This window comes from Gavialis gangeticus, unplaced genomic scaffold (genome assembly GCF_001723915.1).
Source record: "Gavialis gangeticus isolate Ggan-Ray unplaced genomic scaffold, GavGan_comp1, whole genome shotgun sequence".
NCBI classification, from domain to species: domain Eukaryota; kingdom Metazoa; phylum Chordata; order Crocodylia; family Gavialidae; genus Gavialis; species Gavialis gangeticus.
The window spans coordinates 12217534-12239494 of record NW_017729026.1 but is presented as its reverse complement, the minus strand read 5'-3'; the positions used below and the strand labels follow the sequence as shown (position 1 = coordinate 12239494).

Genomic DNA, 21961 nt, shown 5'->3' with positions numbered 1-21961 from the left:
ACCCTGCTAACTATGAAACTATGAGTGTCATTTGCAAATCAAGGGAAATGTTTTGTCTGTTCTATTGGCATTGGTAAGGTCTCATACCTGGAGTACTGAGTCCAGTTTTGGGCCCCACACTTCAAGAAGGACATGAAAAGATTAGAATAGGTCCAGCACAGAGTAACACAAATGATTAGAGGCCTGGGGAACATGACCTATGAGGAAGGGCTGGAAGAATTAGGGTTATTTAGTTTGGAGAAGAGAAGACATAGGGGAAATTTAATAACAGTCTTCAAATACCTGAAGGGTAATTATGGAGGGTGCCTGGGCCAGATTAACCCCTTTGTGGGCCCTAGGCAAACAAATTCATGGGCCCCTACTTAATACTATATATTCATATTCCTTTTTTTACTCAATAATTATAACATGTAAAATAAGCATAACTGTGCCCCTTCTTCCCTTAGGGCCCTAGGCATGTGCCTAGTTTGCCTATGCATTAATTTGACCCTGGAGGGTGCAAATGGTATTCATGGAACTCAGTTTAGGTTTAGGGAGTTAATTTTAAGCTGCTTAAACCTAACCTAGAGCAGCACATGCAGGTGTTATCTGCTGCCAGAAGTGGCATGAGCAGCCTGAGGTAAATAACTTGGCGGGGAGAGCAGAGCTGGTGGATCTGGTGGGAGCTGATGGGTTCAGTAGGCTGGCTCATCTTGGTGGTGGTGGGGAGGGGGCATGTTACCTGGTTTGGGAAGGTAGGAGGCTAAAAATAGCTTAGTCAGGGTTGGAGGGGTAAAAATAGCACAGCCCTAGGTTTGAGACAAGTAGCTGGCTTTCCAAGCCCGGGGCTGAGCTGTGGACACACACAGTTGTTCACTGGACTAGGTCAACCCATTTTAGATAGGGCAACTCAAGTTGATCTAAAGCTAGTTCATCTCTGAGGTGATCTTGGATTGGGCATTCGATTTTTAGGGCACTTTAAGATCTCAATGCCTGCACACCCAGCCATGTAAATCTATCTAAACTTGGTTAGGTCAATCTAAATGTAATGCTTGTACTTACCTGGGGAGGACTGAAATGGACTTTCCTCTGTGGCTACAGGGGACAGGACTAGGATCAATGGTCTCAAGCGACAGCAGAAGAAGTTTAAGGTGGAAATTAAGAGGAACTTTCTGACTATGCAGGTACTCAAGAATTGGAAGAGACTACCTAGAGAAGCTGTGGAAACTCCATCCCTGGAAATTTTCAAGGGCAAGTTGAACAGACATTTGGCTGGGGTGGGTTGATCCTGCCTTGAGCAAAGGGTTAGATTAGATAAGGCTGTGAGGTTCCTTCTAGCCATAAGTTCCTATAAACCTATGATTCTATACCACCTCATCCTAACCACCACGATTTTTTTTTGAATGAGATGACCACTCCATCAATCCCTTGAAAATTTTGCCTTTTAAAAAGTTTGTCAGAGAAAACATTACTTCATAATTTGCAGTACTCCACAGAGCATGTGTATGTAATAGGGTTTTTGAGTTATCTGAAATAGTTATTAATTTATCCAAAGCAACTGGCTGTTTTGAAGTACAGTCACTGTATCTTTGTCCTATTTACTATTATTGCATTGCTAATCTATTTTGTATTCTTATCTCCTGTTAAAATATTTACCCATTTAACCAGAAAAATTATCTTTAATAAGTCAGTCATGTTTAATCAACATGCAAAGAGTTGTTAATGTTTCATGTTGTTCATGTTAATTCATATTTGAACTAATTTAATAGGAATAAGTAAAACAGAGCATTCAATTATCTATAGGGACAATTTTATCAGTATCTAAAAATCCTTTTTATTTTTTTAAAAAAGGACATACACTGTGCATTGTAATATTTCATTATATGATGACAAGTGCTGAGAATTAAATGTACTGAAAGCTGAGTATTTTGCAATGATGTCATGTTTACATAGGATAAGTAAAATATATTAAACCAAAAATATAACACAGATGGGATGAAACAACTTCTTTCTGGCTATTACTATTACATGACAATAGATCTCATAATAATAATATCACCATAAGCATGCTACTCAATAGTTGAATATCTATGCTGTGAACCAAAAGGGCTCATGGTCTGGGACCACTGTACAGACACAGTGACTCAGTAATGTCACTGAGCTTCACACAGGATTCTTATTTGTTCATGTTGGTCTCACTTCAGGGCCTAATTACAGTGTAATTTAAACAATTTTACCTTTCTCTTTGATGACAGCTGGAGGCTTTACTTCTTTTCCTTTTGTGGCTTCTGGAAAAAAAAGTATAATTATTATGCATACACAGGCAAGGAAGAGGGAATTCAGAACCAGGATACAGTAAAAAGAATAACCAGTAATTTTAGGTGATGTTTTGTGTTATAAAAGCAGGGTTGTTGTATGTGTGCTTTCCTATCCTTTAATTCTATAAAACACTATTCCTTTAAGAGAAGCAGTAGATATAGGAAGATTACATACTTCATGGAAGAAGTATGTAATGAAGGAGACTTCAATGAGAAACTAAGCGTATGCAGTACGCTGTATTGTAGCTGCATAGGTATGCAACTCCGTATTTGCACACCTGAGTGTAAGTCCTGAAATTCTTGTGTCGAGTAGGAGGAAGAGGGACAAGGCCCTCCTGGGTTATTACCCCTGATTATCTCAGTGGTTAGGGCACTTGTCCAGGAAGTGGACAACCCAGCCTCTAAGCTGTCATCACCAATACGAGATTTAAAGATTTGTCTCGCTGATTTCCCAAAACAGTGTTCTAATGACCATCCCTTTTCCAGCAGTCTTTTTGAAGTTGAGCCACTGCACCTTGCATTTGATATTCCTTGGACAAAATGGACGGAGAGCAATGGAGAAGCATCTGTCCTATTGGTAGCAGGGCCTCCTCCCTTCCTGAGCAGAAGACATCTTGTTTTCCTTTCCCTCTAGCCTCACATACCTCACTCTCTTGGATGCCTGAGGAGCCAGCTTTAGAAGGAGCACTGATTAGGGGACTAGATAGTAGCTAACTTCCTGTGTGGTGGTTTGAGCACTCTGCTGGGAAAGCTGGGAAATGCAGGTTCAACCCCCCTCTGTGTAAGTGGGGCCACGGATCTTGGTCTCCTGCTTTCTGGGTGAGTGCCCTATTCCCTCAGCTACTGGGGCTAAAATGTGTGAAGGTCATTCTTCTCCTCCTTCCCCATCATAAGGGTTTTCCAAGTAGAATTTCATGGACAGTGCAGGTACAGAGCTGTGTACCTGCCTGACAAAGCAGGCAGCAGTTGTGGGAATGCTTGTCCTCCACATTGCACACAGAATAGCCTCACAAGCTGTGCGTAAATGCCAGCAATGTCACCTACATGACTGGATTCTGGCCTTAGTAATTTAGACTTTCTAATGCATAGTTTTACCTTTTTCTTTGACAACAGCTGGAGGCTTCACTTCTTTCTCTTTTGTAAGCTCTGAAAAAGCCATCAGAGAGAAAAAATGAAGCAGAGAGGTAATACTGTTACATACTTATACACTATCTAGAAATATGCAATAGAATAATTCAAAACATGAAACAAATCAAAGACTAGCATGAGAATCTGTTAGGAGTCCAAAACAGCTCAGATCATTAAACAGTTCAATTTGGGATCTGAAGGCCGAACAACACTCATTCCTATAAGGCTACTGTCATCTTGAATAGATGCAAACCATTCCTTATGTAGTCTGAGCATCCTCACTGCTTTTAACCGGCTTGAAGAGGTATCACTAAAGACCAAATGTAACCGTATAATTGGAACTGAGGCTCAGATACAAAGAAGGACTCAAGTGCCTAAAAATTATTTAGGAATCAAAGAAAACTATAATCAAAGAAAACCCTGCTCAGCAGCTACTTAAACTGGACATGTCTAAACTCACCCCATAATATGCTCTTGGACCCAACAGTTCCCTTGGTACCTTTAATTTTGCCTTCTTTGTACGAAAAGAATAGCCCCAGTTTGGACCACTAGTGCTTAGCTCCAGCCTAAGCTTTATTTGCATCCAGAAATCATCCTGAGTGGCACCTATAGCCCATGAAAGTCTCAGTTCAGTAGGTGTTCCCAAAGCATGTGCAATTACATTAATTTCAGCACAAAACACAGCAGCCTGTCCAATTGCATTCAAATCATGTCTCCTTGTACCTGTCTTTTGTACAATAATCTAGCGATGAGCACACTTATATTGAAGATGTATTTTCTAAGCTGTCCACACCCTGACAGCATTAAGACACAGAGTGGAAAAGTGCCCAGACCACCAGGACTAGGGTAGGTAGGAGAAGGGAAACTGTCCACCGCTCTTTCTTTCTGCTGAACTATGACCATTTTGCAGCAAAGTCTTAAAGATTTATGTGAGCAGAAAGAGAGCAAAGAAGGAGCCTGACTGTATCAGATTGGTTAGGGTTCATTAGTGGGAAAGCAGTGTCTTTGGATTCTAGTCGCTCATACCAGCTACTTTTCTGGCCTCACAAATATTAGTCTTCCTTACAAAGAGGCCCAGCTTCAACAAGAAGGGTAGAAAGTCCCTGTTCTGTCTAGCTCTAATGGCTAATGCACTTTCTTGTGGAGAGGTGGGTTATAAGACCTCCAAGCTAAGGCAAGTTTTATAAGCCAGGTCTCTTACTTCCCGGTCAAGTATTTGAACCACCCAGTTATTATATAAAAGGCAGATATAGGTACCTCCACCTCCTTTTTAAATTTTTTTTTATTTTTTTAAGAATGAGCCCTACTCAGTTTCTTCAAAGTAGACTTCTTTGTGCCTGTCCTCAGAAATGGACTCTGTGTTTGGAACTTATTTGAAAAAAGCTGTCTGCCTTGATTCACATTCCTAAGCTCCAGAGAGGTAGGGCTGTAGATATGACCAGGTGCTTAGCATTTCCTAGTTACTAGCTCTCAATATCTTCCCTGTAAGAATGTAGGTTTTCTGAATCACCTTTCTAAGATGCCATGGTGCTTAACATAGGTTTTGGATTCCGCTTCAGGGGCTGGCCACCTAAAATGTGGGTGTGGAGAAAGATCTATGCATTTGACCATTAGTTAACAGTTCTGTTAGGGGTTCAGGAGAAGGAGGCAGCTCTGGCTTAGACTCTAGTAGCTGCACTGGCTCTGCAGATGAGAAAAGAGCAAACAAGTAGCAAATCTTTATTTTGGTTTTGTATTCAGATATCATTATGTGCATGTAAAGGGATCACAGCTACTGACTAAGATGCCTGTTTTAGTCACTTGTGAGAGAAGGTGTGAAGTGCAAGGTATTGTACAGAGGCAATAACAGTGAGGACAATTGGCTATTTCATAACTATGTAGTTATAAGAATTACCCTTTTCCTTTGCAGCTGTTGGAGGCTTCACTTCTTTTCTTTTAACAGACTCTGGATGGAAACATTTAGCATTTAGCAGAAGTCAGGATAGAGAACTAAGATGCCACATCAGAAGAAAAAACCTCAGATAATTTGATATAGAGAAAGAAAAGCATTCAGATGTGATAATTAAATGAATTTAACAGCATAGAGGTAAGAAGCAGAAAAATATAAGAAAGCCATTCATTAGTCCTTTTATACTTAGTTTGATATGTAAAATAACAAACCTAGAGTGGGCCAGTATTTCTTTTGTATTCAGAGGAGATTGTTAGATTGTATCTCAGAGAGGAAATAACTATGATTTAAGAAAAAAATGAAAGCAATTTTATAGACTGGTTGGCATCAGCAATGGATGTTTTTAGTTACTAAATCCAAATGCAAAATTAGCACACATTGATGTAGGTACAATGTTAGCTATGTTAGATCTGAAAGCCAGAAATGGGTAAGCAAGGGTTTTCTTCTTTCTGGGCGTCACAAAATTAGATGTCATTCTTCATGCAGGAAATTCTTTAATATAAAAAAGTCAATATGGGTATTAACTGAGAACAGAATTTTACTTCCTGCATATATATCGTTCTTATAATCAAAAAGATAAAATGGATATGTGCTGAGAACACAATTTGTTCAGTTAAAGAACATTTAGTTTAACATTCAGCATGTATCATGCAACTTCATTATAATGAATCCAGCTAAACAATCCCGTTTTTAAGAACCCCAACACAAGAACGTTTTTGGTATTACTGTGAGGTAACAATTGAACTAATCGTATTATAGTGAATACATTATTTTAATGAATTTTCTCACAATTCTATGGGGGTTCATTATAATGAGGTGGTACTGTACTTACATGCTTTGCTGTTCTAAGCCCTCAATCACATGAACTCAACTTTCCTTCACTGGATACCATGAGGAGAATTTGATTTCAAGGTCCTTCATGTCACAGATCTAGTCTTAGCTCTGTAGGTTTGCTGTTATTTTAATGCCACATATGAAACTTTTAATAGAGCGACTTAGAATTGTCTTTCAAACTGTATTTTCTATTTAAAAAAATCATACACAATCACTATTTTTAACCTGGAATATTGCAAAAAACAGTATTGATTTTTTTCCATAAGTAAAATTTAAATGAAATACTTTGTTATGGGTTGAGGTGATCAGAATAGAAACATTTTGCTTGTAGCCTTGACATAGTTTCAATGAAGACTCCTTCCCAATAATGTATAGATATTCAGTTATGCAACTTATGAACCCCTGCAATCACCTTTCTCCTTTGACACTTCTGGAGTCTTCAGAGGTTTTTCTTTTACCGGCTCTGCAGAGAAATACAGTGGAATTCAATGTTAAGGACTTTAAAAAACTAACATCTCCAACAAAGGATGGCATGAAAAGCTAAACTCATGATCAAATGATGTAACACTAGTCCTTTCCTAACATCCTCTACTGTAGCTGTCATCACCTTATGGTTTGCACCCCTGATTATGTTATTTGATTACTTAGCTTGGGCTGCTGTATCTGCACAGAGCTCTATGCAAGTACATGGGACTCTGTATAGATGCTGGTTTCTATGTGAGTGGATGTAAGTGAATCATTGGAAATTCTTGTGACCTGATACAAAATCCATTGAAGGCAACAGGCATCCTCCTGTTGACTTCAAAGAGCTATGGAACAAGTCCTTGGATTTACTTGCTCAGAAAGCATGCATGGTTAAGTAAAGTACAGTAAGTATAGACATTGTGTTGGTTATATACCTTAAAATATGGCACACATCTTACTAAAAGCCATATACTATTGGTACTGATATATTGACCCCGTAAGTATGAAGAGCAATGAGTATTTGGAAGGGTTAGATGGGCGTTGATTTGCTTTTTCAAATCAAGGAAATATTTTCATCTTTTTCGAATGTCACTTATTTGGAATGAGAGAACATTACAGCTTGCAGGAGCGCTAATTAGTGTCAGTTATAATCCTGATATGGCATTTAAATGTCTAACTGAACATCATGTCCTTGCAGGAATTACAGTAAGCTTTGAATAAACTAATGCTAACTAAATCCCCTGTAGTAACAGATTATACTAATAGAAGATTTTCTCTAAACTAGATTTAAAACCTAGTTTACTCTCAAGTGCTCAAGTCCTGTTTATCTTCCTCCCCAAATCTGAGAACTTGCTGTCAAAGATCTGCTTTAGTTCACCCCTAAATTCAACCCAATCTTAGACATGGAGTTTGCTAAAACAAATTCATTTCCAACATGGATAGCTCCTTAGATTATATGCACCCATCTCATCTGGGAGACCTAGCAGCCACTGTCACCAGAACCAGAGATTAGATGCAGGGTCCTAAATAAACCTCCCCACTTTATCTCATGCTGTGATGGATAAGCATCTGGTGACACATGGCCTCACTGTTTATCCCTTTCCACTGCAGAAGCCCTCTGTGAGTGCTGCAAGGTGTATAAACCTTTAAGAAAGTTCAGCACACTCTAAAAAGTAGGAATTCAGCAGCAACTAGCAGTGGTACCTGGGGCAAAGCAAGATGCACTGCCTTACTCTTCATGAGTCAAAACTTCGGTGGAACATTACTTTAGCTGCCCCAAGAGCAGCTCAAGAGTCCAAAGGATGACAGCTTGCACTGTGCTCTAACATCTATCAATGACTGAAGTGTTCCCTGCTGGCCCCAGCAGCAGGAAAATATCTACACAGCATAAAGCCACACTTCCTTTCCCTATACCCATGCTGGTCTTTCATCAAACGTAGACTTATTTCAGATGAAAATCTGTGTTCCTGTGATTTCAGGATAGGAACAAGCAGCAGTACTCAAGCTCATCAGAATAAAGATGTTGTTTACATGCAAATAGTACAAATAAGTTGGGAAAAGAAAAGAAGAGGACATATAAAATGGAAAAAGACACTGCTTATATCAATGAACCTTTAAATTTACGTATAGGTGACCTTCATACGATAAAGTTTGATTGTAAAGAAAAATACTTTCTGCAGATGCGACAAATTGTGCCATTGAAAGCTACAAATTTTTTTTTACTGCAAATGAGCTATATATAGTGCATAGCAAGTGTGATAAAATACCAACCAAGAGAAACAGCACATATTTTTACTTTAATGACAAGATCCAACTATGTGTAAATTACAAAAAAGGGTGCAAAATACTGACTCTTTTCCATGTGTCCATATAGAAAAATAAATACAGCTCTTCCATGTACATAAGTGACATAAGAAAAAAATCATGAAGATATCCTAAGACACAACAGAAGCAAACAAGAAAGAAAGCTGGGTATTCATTTGGGAAGCAAATCATGTAGCACACAGTGTGAATTTAGATTATCTGTACAACACATAGGCTGTCAGTTTAATACCCTTGTGTAATGCAAACCTAGTAGCTTTTTTAGAAATATCAATAGTCGTGTATGTTCTACAGTTCGCTCTCAGTATTGGTGTTAGTGACACTGAATGAAGAAGCTTTTAATCTGACTAGTCAAGATTGCCATAAAAGATATGTACAGAGACGTATACCTCAGCAGCTTATTGGCCTCAGACTAATCTATGTTGGTGTCCATCAAAATTAATCCCCAAAGGAAATTGTTTAATGAGTTTCTTCATTTCAAGACTAAAAACCTAGTGTTATTTCTAAAAATAAATCTTTAATTTATTATTATTTTCTCCCAGGAAGATATTTCTTATATGGAATAAAATATATTCCTCTCATGGTCTTGTAAACTGGAGAACTGCTATGGCCCCATAAATCTTGGGCTCCAGGGTTTCCAGCAGAGAAGAAAAGGAAAATCATTCAGGATGTAGTCTGGTGATTAGAGAATATTTCTGAAAGGAAGGAGATGTGGGTTTGAATCCCTAACGCTGGGCTGGGGAATCTCTCACTTCCCAGTCAAGTGTTCTAACCCTTAAGCTAGCGGTCAAAAGGCAGGCACCTTCACCATTTCTAAGATGAACTGCTTGTATGATGACGGTGTCACTCAGTTGTCGGGCATGCTCTGTACTTGCCTATAGTGATGGAGAGTTAGATGAACTTCAATCACTTCCCAGTACCAACCTCAATCACAATGGATCTTAAGCACCCATGTAATTTAATTACTCTGTCTTTTATAAGCCTGTGGTTACATTTTGTTAGGTACCTATGAGAATGATTTCAAACTGGCCCATGGTGACTAAAAAAATTATTTTCAGAAGTAGATTACATAAAGGGCAAATGACTAGGGCATTAAAGGAATATCTCATTAACCTTTCTAAATTATGACTAGTTTCAGGAATGAGGGCTCTACTGGACTGGGAAGAAACAAATGAATGAGACATTTGAAGAATACCAGCAGCATCTACATGTTGCCCCATGGTGATGTAGCAACACACTACATCACTCCTCAGAAATCTTTTGTTTTTCCTGGTTGTTAACCATTTTACTGATATGTTCCAACTTAGTTGAAATTGATAACCTCTTGTTACTGAGGAAAGTAATTCAATCAAAACTGGGACTTTCTGATCACCAATAATGAACAGTTTGATTAACAGGATTTTCCTGTTAATTACTGCTTGGGATTCTCGTAATTTACACAGCTACAGAAATGCTTTGAAGACAGTGAGCTAAAGGGTATAAAAGAGGACCAAAATAGCTAACAAGGCACACTTCAAGAACGAGAAATCATTCTGACAAAAACTGCTGCTGAGCCCAACTGATTGTCTGGTGAATGGATCCATGCCTTGAGAATCTGAAAAAACTAAGACTGCTTTTTTGCCTGTATTGGTGAGAAGCTATCACTTTTTCTGCTAAAAATACTGGACTTTGCTATGCTTTAAGCTCATCTATCAGTGAGTACTTGTAGTAAATAAAGCCTTACTGTCATTCATTGAATGAGTTACCATGTCAATCCTTTATATGCTAGTCCTGAACCCCATTCATGACCTAACAATACAGCAACTGTAGGTATGGAGGTATGTTGTGAGAGGGTGATGGGCTGATTTTGTTGCTAAATATACAGCTGTGAAGCAGATGAACACTTGGGAATGTTTTAGGAATAGCAGATAATTCAAAATAGTAGTAACTGGGACTTTTAAAGATTGTGCTGCCATATAGAACTGTCAGATGCAAAAATACAGGATCACAGTATAAGATCTGACCTGTGTTCTGGAAGATCACTGTGAGTAAATTAGGAAAAGCTATTAAGTACTGCAGTGATGGGTTCATTAGGTACAAATAACAAAACCGTCTGGATGATACTTTGTCCTGTTTATCCATTAGGTGAATCCTATCTGAGTTTCTTCCGAAGGCTTGGCATTAATGGAATAGGTATATATGATTCCAGGTATCTAATGAGAGGGAAAAAGAATCTACCAAAAAACCTAAGTTCAGATCCCCATTGTGCTATATATTAGGCATTTTTATTCTAATCTATCATAAATAGATATATTTTGGGTAATCCCATCCTTAGAAGAGTCTCTGTAGAATATGTTCTTGACAGTCCCTTTGTAGATATTTGAAAATTTCCTGCTGAGCTGGCCCACTGTGATGTTTTGTAACACTGGTAGATGCTGATTTACTGCTGTCATCTGATGACAAGTGTACTAGTTCCTAAAGCAACCTTTTTGTAGCATGGGGCTGACCATACTCCTCTATCTGTTGTCATAAAATGCTGCTGTTGTGGTGTTCATTGTTATCTGGAGCTGTAGGGGATAAGTAGAAATATTATGTGCACCGGATGAATAGCTCTGAGATCTAGCATTTATGCGAAGATGAGTCTCCTGAAGTGTTCAAAGGCCTTGAACCTCCAAATTTCCATCAGCAACCTCTTGGTGTGGCAAGGTGGAGAAAATTATACTGATGCATACATGAAAAAGGTTCTTCTATCGATTTAATGGTGAAATAACTGCTTGGGGGATCTGCACATACATGTCCATGTGTTGTAGTCTAAATATTCATAGATTTCAACCAGCATTGCATGGAGCATAGGTGAAGTCTAGCAAGCAAGTGTAAGATGTGCAACTCAGATTTAGAGACAGCGGTACATGAGCACAGTTATGAACTTCACCAGGGTTTGGAATCTGTCCTGTGGTAGATAAGATCTTGCTGATGAAGATACTAACACACCTCCTATGACACAGTCTTAGGGTCAGTAAGGGTTATGAATATTTTTTCTTGTTCCTAAGCCACGCTATAATGAAAAAGTGTAGAATTAAGCAAATTGCACTGATCTTTCTCAAATTAGGTCCTCACTCAAGTAAGTTCACACATAGATCTTTTGTTTCCACAGGTAAGACACCACAACTACCAACTTTGGGGCAGAAACCTATTTCACTTTGCTTCCTGGGCACTCAAGAGAGACACATCTCAGGTCAGGAGGAGGGAAACAACCTAGCAAGTGTGCGCCTCAGAAAGATGTTCTCTGCCCTGGAGGGGACCCTGGGTTCTAGCCTGAAACCTTTTCCCAATAAGGCAGAAACTTCCCCACTGTATTACCCGAAGAACCTTGCCTGCCTATGTCCCTAGACCAACACAGTTACAACCCATACCCACTGTATCAAATGAATGCTGAAGAAAAGGTGTAGTGGCTCAGCTTCAAGCAGAGGACTGAATAATGACCAACTTGTGATCTGGTTGTTAGAACACCATGTTGGGGAAAGTTCAAACCCATTCTGGATGAGAGGGACTAGAACTTGGGTTACCCATTTCCCAGACAAGTCCCCCTTCTACTAAGCTAAGACACAGGAGGTCCACCCATATCATCATTTTTATCATGCTATAAGTAGGCTTTATACTCAAGCACACGTCTGGAGATTTGTACATGCTGAGCCAGAGTACAGCTTGCTGTGCATGTTCAGTAGCTGTGTGAAGATTTACACCTTCACCCTGCACATGGAACAGAGCTACAAACTGGGTACCTGTGCCAAAAATAGACATTGCTATGGGCACATAAAGTGAAATACAATATAATATAATTGGACCTAGACAGGTTACAGGGGTGGGTGGATGAGAATTGGATGGGATTCAACACTGACAAGTGCAAGGTGATGCACCTGGGGAGGAAGAATCAGCAGCATACAGTACCTGGGGACTCCCTTCTTTTCAGTGTAGAGGCAGAAAAGGATCTTGGAGTCATCATTGATGCCAAGATGAACATGGGTGGGCAGTGTGGGGATGCAGTCAGGAAGGCCAACCCCACCCTGTCACGCATCCACAGATGCATCACGAGCAGCTCCAAGGAGGTGATCCTCCCCCTCTATGCGACACTGGTCAGGCTGCAGCTGGAGTACTGCATCCAGTTCTGGGCGCCGCACTTCAAGAGGGATGTGGACAATATGGAGAGGGTCCAGAGGAGGCCACTTGCGTGATCAGGGGACAGCAGGGCAGGCCCTACGAGGAGAGGCGAAGGGACCTGAACCTGTTCAGCCTCCACAAGAGAAGGCTGAGGGGGGAGCTAGTGTCCTGTTACAAACTAGTCAGAGGGGACCAGCAGTCATTGGGGGAATCGTTGTTCCCTCGAGCACTACCAGGAGTGACTAGAAATAACAGTCACAAGCTGGCAGAGGGTAAATTCAGATTAGACATCAGGAAGCGCTACTTCACTGTCAGGGCGGCTAGGATTTGGAACCAACTTCCAAGTGAAGTGGTGCTGGCTCCTACCCTGGGGGTCTTTAAGACAAGGCTAGACAATCACCTTGCTAGGGTCGTTTGGCCCCAGTACTCTTTCCTGCCATGGCAGGGGGTCGGACTTGATGATCTGCTCAGGTCCCTTCCGACCCTACTAACTATGAAACTATGAATTCTGGCTTTGCTGAATACGCATGGTGATATTAAACTTGGAAGTATCCGTTTGAAATTCTGCCATATCAAAAACATTTTAGTACAGCTCATGACAACGATTGGGTTACCAAAAGTCTAAAGACATCATGGATTTCTGCTCCTCTCTGTATTCTTGTGGGCAGCTTTCTATAACGTGTTATATTGTGACAGAAGCACCAGGTAAGTAGGTTTGAATAGATTTTTCAACCAAGTAAATCCACTATTTTGGGTCTTTCCCTCTTGGCATTATCTTTGGGGGCTTTACCTCTTTGGATCGTTACCACTATAATATGTAATCCAGAAGTTGGATGGATAGGAGAATATTCAAAGCCCTTAGAGGGGAACTGATATTTTCTTTATGTGCTTTCTTAGGCTCTATAGATGCTGGTATCAGATACTTGTCCCTCCCTCCTCTCCCTAAGTTCTAGTAGCTCTTCATTAATGGGCATTGCAGTCTTCCAAACATGAAGGAGAATAGAAGGCCCAGTAACGTGTGTAAGAGGCTAAGCGTGGAAGGAATCACTGCCTTTCTTGCTAAGGAAAAAGATACTCATACTGGAATCAATGACTTTTTCACTTTCTGCTCTTGTACTTCTTCACTGTCCTGTACTGGATGGTGCATTTTGCATGACTGAACCACCTGACTCTCTTATCTTACTAACTGTTATGCACCCCAAGGGATCTTGTGTAAATGGATTCCATAGAGTATTGATCACGGGTTTGTTGGTTGGATACAAGGGAAGTGTTCAGGCTCCTTATAAAGTGGGAGCTAAGTGAAAAAGTAGGGCATACCTCTTTACTATGTTTAGAAGGGGAAAAATAAAATAAATAATCCTCTTCTGAAGTCCTAGCTACCCTGTTTGGTAGGGGTGACCTTGAATCATCTCTCCCACCAAAACTGGAGAGAGAACCATTGCCAGAGCAGTACTAGTAATTAGTCCAAAAAAGAAAGCCTGATAATAAAGGAGAACACAGACTTATTGTATAATTACCAGCAAGATCACTTGGCCACAAGTGCATTTGTACAGCAGGTACAGACACTGGCATCATGGGGATCATTGAATCCAAGTACATTGCTACTACTAGCAAGAGGCTGGGATGCCACTAACTGTAGATTACTGTGTCATGTGGCTCAAGGCATCGAAGGAACCTGATTTGAATGATTGTCTACCTTTTTGTTGACAGGCCTTGAGGAGATTTTTGCCTCATTTTACTACATCCCAGAGAGAATGACCTAAGCCTGCCTACAATGTAGGAATATATTCCTCCTACTCACTTCAGATAACTGAGAAAATGAGTGTTCAGCTATTTTGTTAGTCTTGGTCACCAAAGTCGTTGATCTTGCAGAGTAAGATTGAAGCCTGGGAACTCAAAACAGATTCAGAGCTCACAGGAGCACTCCCTGAGGAAATCCATTCAGTCCTGGTAGGTCCATTTTTGTTTGGTTTTGAGGAGGCTTTCATCAATTGCTCCAGGAGAAGCAGTTTAATATGGACCTCTTTCATTGTCCTTTAAGAGGAGGAAACACTAAGCACCTATCAGAGATAGGTGACTTTTTTTCACCTGAGAGAAATTAAAAAGCAGCTCAAGAACCAATTAATAAGTAGAACAAGAGAGGAACACTTCTGGGAAATTTGGCAAGGGGACATACTAGGCCATCCCATGCACAGGGCTGTTCCTGACTATGTGTAAGAGTTGTCATCAGAAGTGGGATCCGTGTGGATTCATTCGAAGAAGAATTGTGTCGTTCACATGGGTATCTGTGATATAGCAGTCTAATTACTAAACACTGGGCAAATGATCATAATTACCAAGAGTTGAGAATATAGACAAAGTTATGACTAGTTTGTCCATTAGGTGAATCCTATCTGATTTTCTTCAGAATGGCATTAATGGGATCCATGAGTCAGTGTCTAATGAGAGGAGAAAAGCAATTCAGTCACTGTCTGTTTTTTCAAAGTTTCCTTCCTTATACATGGTGCATTTCTACATAAAAAGAAAAAAACCTCTGAATGTTTCATTCAGTTCTCTGTTTGAAATAACTATATCCTTGTCCTGTCCCCTGCAGCTACAGAAAACAGTCTATCTCCATCTTCTTTATAATCACCCTTCAGGTATTTGAAAACCGTTATCAAATCCCCTCAGCCTTCTCTACTCCAAACTAAATAATCCCAATTTGATCAGTCTTTACTCATAAATCATATTTCCCAGGTGGCTAATCTTTTTTTTTCTCCTTGAAATATAGCTACAAGGTTGAAGGGTAGCAACAAGGTGGGTAAAAAGCACAGAGTAACCTGAAGAATAGGGCATCAATTTCAGTTGAATTAAACTTCTACTTATACTGCCCTTCTCCCTCCCCCCCTTCAAAAAAAAAGCCATGGAAATTTTAAAATTTAAATGAGAAAGAAAGGAAACAATTAAAATGACTAACACTTCAAGTCTCAGGCAGTTGGATGGTGGAAACAGTGAGCTTTTAACTTAGCCTTTACAGAGTCTGGAAGGCATGTCACTATCTATCACACCGTCACACCATTTCATATGTTACTACTTCACTTTATTCATGTTATGTCCACAGGCTTATACAATCAGTTCAATTCAGAACTTGTTAACTGGCTCCAGAAGATAGTTTAAAGGACTGTGTCTTATAGAAGATGTAGTTCTTAGCCAGTGAAGGAGCTTCCATACAAGACAACCTGCATTAATGATTCTATGCTTTCTACACATTAGTCAGATAACCATGTTTGATTTTTATTGACTCTTTCCTTTCAAGGTATGTATACAGAACAATATTTTGTCAAATTTCCATGTTTAGATCATTTAAAAAAAAGCACTGGATGGTATTGTATAATTTACCTTTATCCTTCAGAACTACAGGATGCTTGACTTCCTTTTCTTTTACCTGCTCTGTAAAAAATACAATAATTTGATAATAAACAATGATTAATAATTAACGTGAGAACTTGATGACAATTCCTTATCATACAGTTGGTGCTTTCATATAGACCCAAATTATCATTTAAAATTTTTGACAAAAACAGTGGTTTTGGTCAGGTTTCACATTCTTACACAGACAAACTCTAGATACTGCTTAACTACAATGTAAAGACAAAGATAATTCAAAGCATGTCCTGTATTGGCAAAAAGATCTTAGCAGATATTTCTGAATGCTGAGTTTGTAATCCTGAATCTTAATACTAACATTTCACATTGCTTTGGCTCTCTTCCTCATCTATAATTCAAGCAATAGCAATTAACTTAAATATTTCCTAACTTCTGAAATTTTACTTTCCTCCCAAATTCACAATTATAGCATACATTAAAAATAAGACAGCCATACATAATGATTTTCTCAAATACTAAATATCAGACATATGATGTCTGAAAGAAAGATGAAAGAAAGAAGATCAAGATGGATTATTTTCCTTTTTTCCTGAAGACAACTAATTGTGGATGCCATCTACCACCTCACTGAAGACATCAAGAACATTTTGAAAGAGTGTGCCTACCTTGCTATATAACCTGAGAAAGTGTGAAGAACAAGATCAATACTAAATACAGTTACGGTGCTGTGTTACTTTTGTGCTTTGTGGCAGCAGGTTGTACTTGTTTCTCTCTTACAGGTTCTGCAGAGAAATATTTACCATTTATACAATGACAAACACAAAAAACTCCTTGTTTATGAAATCCAGAGAAGTAATCCTATGAGATGATGCACCTTCTAGATACCAGGAGATAGACTATAAACTGCACATTAGCAAGGTTGGCAAGCAGCAGAATGATTATGGAAATTGTATGAAATCCACCTATTTAGCTTCACAGAAGGCTCAGTCCACCAAAAACCAATTTTTTGTTTTCATTATAAGACCCATGACATTTACTAGGCTTCACTCAGAAGTTTTTCACAGGTCAAGAATACCTTTTAACTTCAGCTCTAATGTGAAGGGAGCAAACTGACCTGTTTCCAATTCTGATCAATACTGTCTGGGTTACTCACTTCACTTATCCTATTTCTTCAAGGGACCAGCAAAATTAATTTGATCCATTTTTATCCTCCCCAAATCTTGGAGAAGGTAGCTAATATGTCCATTTTCTTCTATCTTTCCATTCCACCCTGGTATAGGAATATGCTTCTGCTCCTAGTGCTTACTTAATGCTCTGAAGTGACTCAACTCAAATGCAAGAAAGAAGATCAACTGATGGATTATTTTCCTTTTTTCCTGAAGACAACTAATTGTGGATGCCATCTACCACCTCACTGAAGACATCAAGAACATTTTGAAAGAGTGTGCCTACCTTGCTATATAACCTGAGAAAGTATGAAGAACAAGATCAATAGGAAAGAAGCAGCATCAAATGTTGTGCTTACACACATACAGGTAGGGTGGGGAATGTCAAAAGGCCTAACTAGGACAATCTCCTGGCATGTGGAAGACCCAGTGTTAAGCCCTGATCTAAATTAGGTACAAAAAGCCATTAGAAACTTTATTATGGAGGTTCCTTAGCTTTAGGATGAAAGGAACTAGAATGGAGAGCCCCAGTTCAGAATAGCTAAATAATAAATGGTACTAACAAGTTGTAGTTTTTACTTAAAGTTAAGCAGATTAGGGATTTCAGCTTTGGTCTTCTATACCCAAGACAAGTGCTACCCTGGCTTTTGAGTTTCATCTTTGGCCAGAAGTTCTATCCTGGATCTCAGTGAAGGTATTGAAGAATCAGGTTTTTCAAAAACAAAACAAAATAGGGAAAAAAACCCCCCAAAGCTCAACAGCCCTAGAGGTTGGCCCAGATCAGCCCAGGCCTTCCATTCAGGAGCTGAGATCTGGCCAGCAGCCCAACACTTGAAGGGACTGGAGATCACAAAAATAAAAGCCTAAGTCCACAAATAAGTGACCTGAGTCTCACTATAGAAGAAAGTTATGTTAGGGAGAAGGATGCAGATCAGAAACACATCAGAATTTGCTGAAAGATGTGGATAATTTCCATATCTTTTATTAGCAGACTGAAATGACATAGATTTTACATGTTTTGTTGGAAAAAGGCAGAATGCAGCACATCTCTAATGATTTGTAATTTATTACTGTAATGATGAAGCCTCTTGCTTATATTTCTGTGCGGTGCTTTTTCCAGGACAAATCTAATACATTGGAATCTGCATATGGGAAATTCAGCTATAATGAGACCTCATTTATATCAAAATTGATAAAATTGCATTCCTGTTACAGTGAAATTCCTGTTATAATGGGTCTGGGAGGAAATTATTTCTTTGAAAGAGTGGTTTTATGTAGTGATCACACATAAAGAGTCTCTTCAGACATTTTCCTTCCAAATAGTTACATTTATAAAGGAAAAGGGCTGGAAACAGTTTTCTGAATTAGGTTAAAATGTGATTTTATTGCAAAAGGTCTGTCTTTTTCTGTCTTTAAAGTAGACCCAGTGTCTGTTTCTCAAGTAATTGATGAGCCACTGGTCTCTCATTTCTGATTTGAAATGCTGTCCCTGACAATCAATAATCTGATCTAATCAAAGTAGAGAAAAGAAACAGTTCATTGTAGATGTTTGTAACATATACCCGAGGGTGTCAAGTATTAATATAAAATGTCAAGCCACTACAGTATGTAAATACCAGTTTAAAATGAACCTACATAAATCCTATGTAAGTAATTAAATCTAGAGCCAAAGCTGACTATAATCATCATTTTGTGCTTAGGTACTTCAGAAGATACCCAACAGGGATTTTATATACCACAATATCTTCTGTAACACCTAGGCAACAAAGAGATAGATGAAATATGGAGCTTCAAGCCTCACATTCAGTGTCTTTTTTGAGGAGATGTTATGTTGAGACCCCTAATATAATTCAGTTGCAGCTTTTGTGGGCAGTTCCACCAGTGTCAGAAAATACTATTGAATTATATATATATATATATATATATGTATATATATATGTTATATTTTTCAGTGTATAATTCAATATTATTTTCTGACACTGGTGGAATTAACTATGAAACTGCAACTGAATCATATTAGGGATTTCAACATAATGTCTTCTCAGAAAGGACACCGAATGTGAGGATTGAAAGTCCATATTTGATTCTCTTTGTTGCCTAGTCCAGAAGATACCTAGAAGGAGAAAAAAAAGAAAAGCCAGATGACATTGCACAGGGATAAACCCATTAAGTTTGAAAGCTTGGATTTAAGAACTCATAAGCAAGGGGAATCTCCACGATTAAGAGCACAGTCATATGGCTCCTCCAAAAGATGACACACTAATTATTTAATTTAAATATATCAAACATTCTGCACAGAAAGCCAGAATAATTTACCACTGAGGCCCTAAGTCCCAAGTGATTAGTGATTTAAAGTGTGTGTGTGTGTGGTGGGGTGATACTTATTATGATCACTTAGCATGCATTATGCTGATTCTGCAGTGATACGAGTTAGCGAAACGATCCTAATTCTGACTCTGAATAAAAAAGTTAAAGTTGAAGCAATTTTGCTACACTTGTATCACAGGATGCAGGCATGACAACATCATACAGTCGTAACAACTGGATCATAACAGTTTATATTGTGATTGTGTTATTTCTGTGTACCCTTAGTTCATTTCTTGGTGGATATGGGTGTGTCTACACAAGACATTTTACAGCACAGTAAACTAAACTACTGAGCAGGAAAGCATCACCATCTACATGTGTGCACCATTTACTGTGCAATAAACTGGTCTACTGCACAGTTAGCTAGTACCTGTAAATACAGGTAGTAAACTAACTGCACAGTAGATACCGTGCAGTAGTGCATGCATAGATGCTGACCAGGAGCAAATTTACTCCTGGTCAGCCTCTTCACTAGGGGTCTCCAGGGGACAGGGAACTTTCCCAGTCCTGGTGCTGCTCAGCTCCCAGACCTACCCAGGGTAGCTCCTCATAGAAGTCAGGAGGTGAGCAGCATCAGGACTGGGAAGCTCTCTGCTTCCCACACAGCTGAGGCCTGGCCAGAAGCTGTCCAAATTCTGGAGCAGCTCCCATCCAGTTCCTGGCCAGCTCCCAGCTGCACATGGAAGCCCAGCTGGACACAGGACTTGTTCCTATGTGCATGGGGCCAGAAGACCTTTGCAGCAGCAGCTGTGTCCTGGCTCTGTGCACATCAGGACCCTTCCTGATGTGTATGAGGCAAGGAGAAAGCTTCTGTTGAAGGTGGCAGAGCTCTCCTTGCCCTATGCACATAAGAACCAAGCCCTGTGCTCCCTGCCAGCCCCCAGGGGGAGTCTGTAGCTCCTCCTGACTGCTTCAGAGGGCCAGAGCAGCATAGAAGCAGCCCTGTACTAGGCTGCTCCCATTGGGAGCAGATTTGTTCCCAACAGGGAGCACGTGTAGACATGCTCCCAGCAGAGACTTACTGGCTGCATCTACAAGAGACACTTACTGTACAGTAGCTCGTTACTACTGCACAGTAGCTCAGTACTACTTCACAGTACCATCACCAGGCATGAACTATGATGCAACGGTACTGCACAGTAGTAATGAGCTACTGCATAGTAAGCATCTCTAGGCAACCATGCCGGGATACTACTGCATAGTAACACCAGTAACTGTTCAGTCATTTAGTACTTGGTTATGCAAGTACTAAATGACTACTCAGTAACAACTGTGCAGTGGGCATCCCATGCAGATACGCCCACTGAGCAGTATGGTCTCCTATAGACATGCAATGAGGCTGCTCCAACATCCTATAAATCCAGTGCGTGAAGCAGACTTAATTAATCGAGCCTGCTGGAGCATGGAAATTAGTGTGCTCCAGCATCATGTATTAGCATCCCTGCACTGAAAAATGGTGGCGGGGCACTTCAAACTAAAGCTTGTTCAATAAGATTTAGTTCAAAGTCCTCCACCAACATTTTTCAGTGCAGAGATGCTGATACACATGATGCTTGGGTGCTTTTAACTAGTGCATCTCCCTATATAAAGTGCCCCCCACGCCACTTCCCAAAGTACATCTATAAACACCCTGTTTTACTTCACACTAAGTCTTTATAGCATTAATAGTGTGCTAATACTGGACTAACTTCACTAGTATGTATATTCTTTTCCTTTTCTTACTCTATATTGCAAGTTAATAACTACTATCGCAAGTGTCACTTCACACAAGTGATGTCACTTCTTAGTTTTAGAGGCTCAGAAGTGCCTATTGTAATTTAAAATTTATCATCTGGGAAAAAGTGCTTTCATACTTTCCCTTGAACTTTCAACTCTGATCCCATCCTTCATACAGCTGACTCAGCTAACTGGGTAAAATTTTCTTTTCAGTTGAATCTAAGTTCAAAGCAGTTTCCATTAAGTCTTTTCTTTACCTTTCTTGTAAGAAACAATGAGAGATACAGCAATAGACTTATGCCAGAATACATTAACTGCAATGTGCTCTTTACTATATAAGAAAAAATCTGAGTGATATGCCTCTCCACTGAACCAGGTTGTGTGAATCTACTGCACCAGAGTCAGCATAGGGTGGCTATAACTGGCTATAACCAACCTGTTCAGGTGTTCTTTGGTCCAGCTCCTTACCAATCTATGCAAAATCCTATAACTGAGGTTTGGCAACGAAGGGCCAGAACTTTACTCATTTTCATACAAGCTTGAAAAAGCCTATAATTTTCATTAAACTTCCACTTTTCCTTATGATACAGTGGAATTTCCTGATCTTTGCAGAGACACCAGGCTAAACCAGTTGCAGAGCTCACTGATAACAATTGAAGACCTGTCTAATATATTGTTAAAACTCTACATGTCTTGCCAGCAGTTTCATACACTCA

The 21961-nt window shown here is 39.5% G+C and overlaps 1 protein-coding gene across 1 annotated transcript in view; it reads right to left on the bottom strand.

Annotated features, from left to right (window-relative positions):
• The window catches only part of LOC109299694 (sporozoite surface protein 2-like), a 154025-nt gene that overhangs the window by 108584 nt on the left and 23480 nt on the right, over positions 1 to 21961 (bottom strand). Inside the window, exons 9-14 of the mRNA XM_019520214.1 lie at positions 16731 to 16778; positions 16009 to 16059; positions 6620 to 6670; positions 5320 to 5370; positions 3393 to 3443; positions 2217 to 2267 (exon numbers count right to left, since the gene is read on the bottom strand). Coding sequence (XP_019375759.1) covers positions 2217 to 2267; positions 3393 to 3443; positions 5320 to 5370; positions 6620 to 6670; positions 16009 to 16059; positions 16731 to 16778 — 303 coding nt within the window. The remainder of the gene's footprint in view (positions 1 to 2216; positions 2268 to 3392; positions 3444 to 5319; positions 5371 to 6619; positions 6671 to 16008; positions 16060 to 16730; positions 16779 to 21961) is intronic.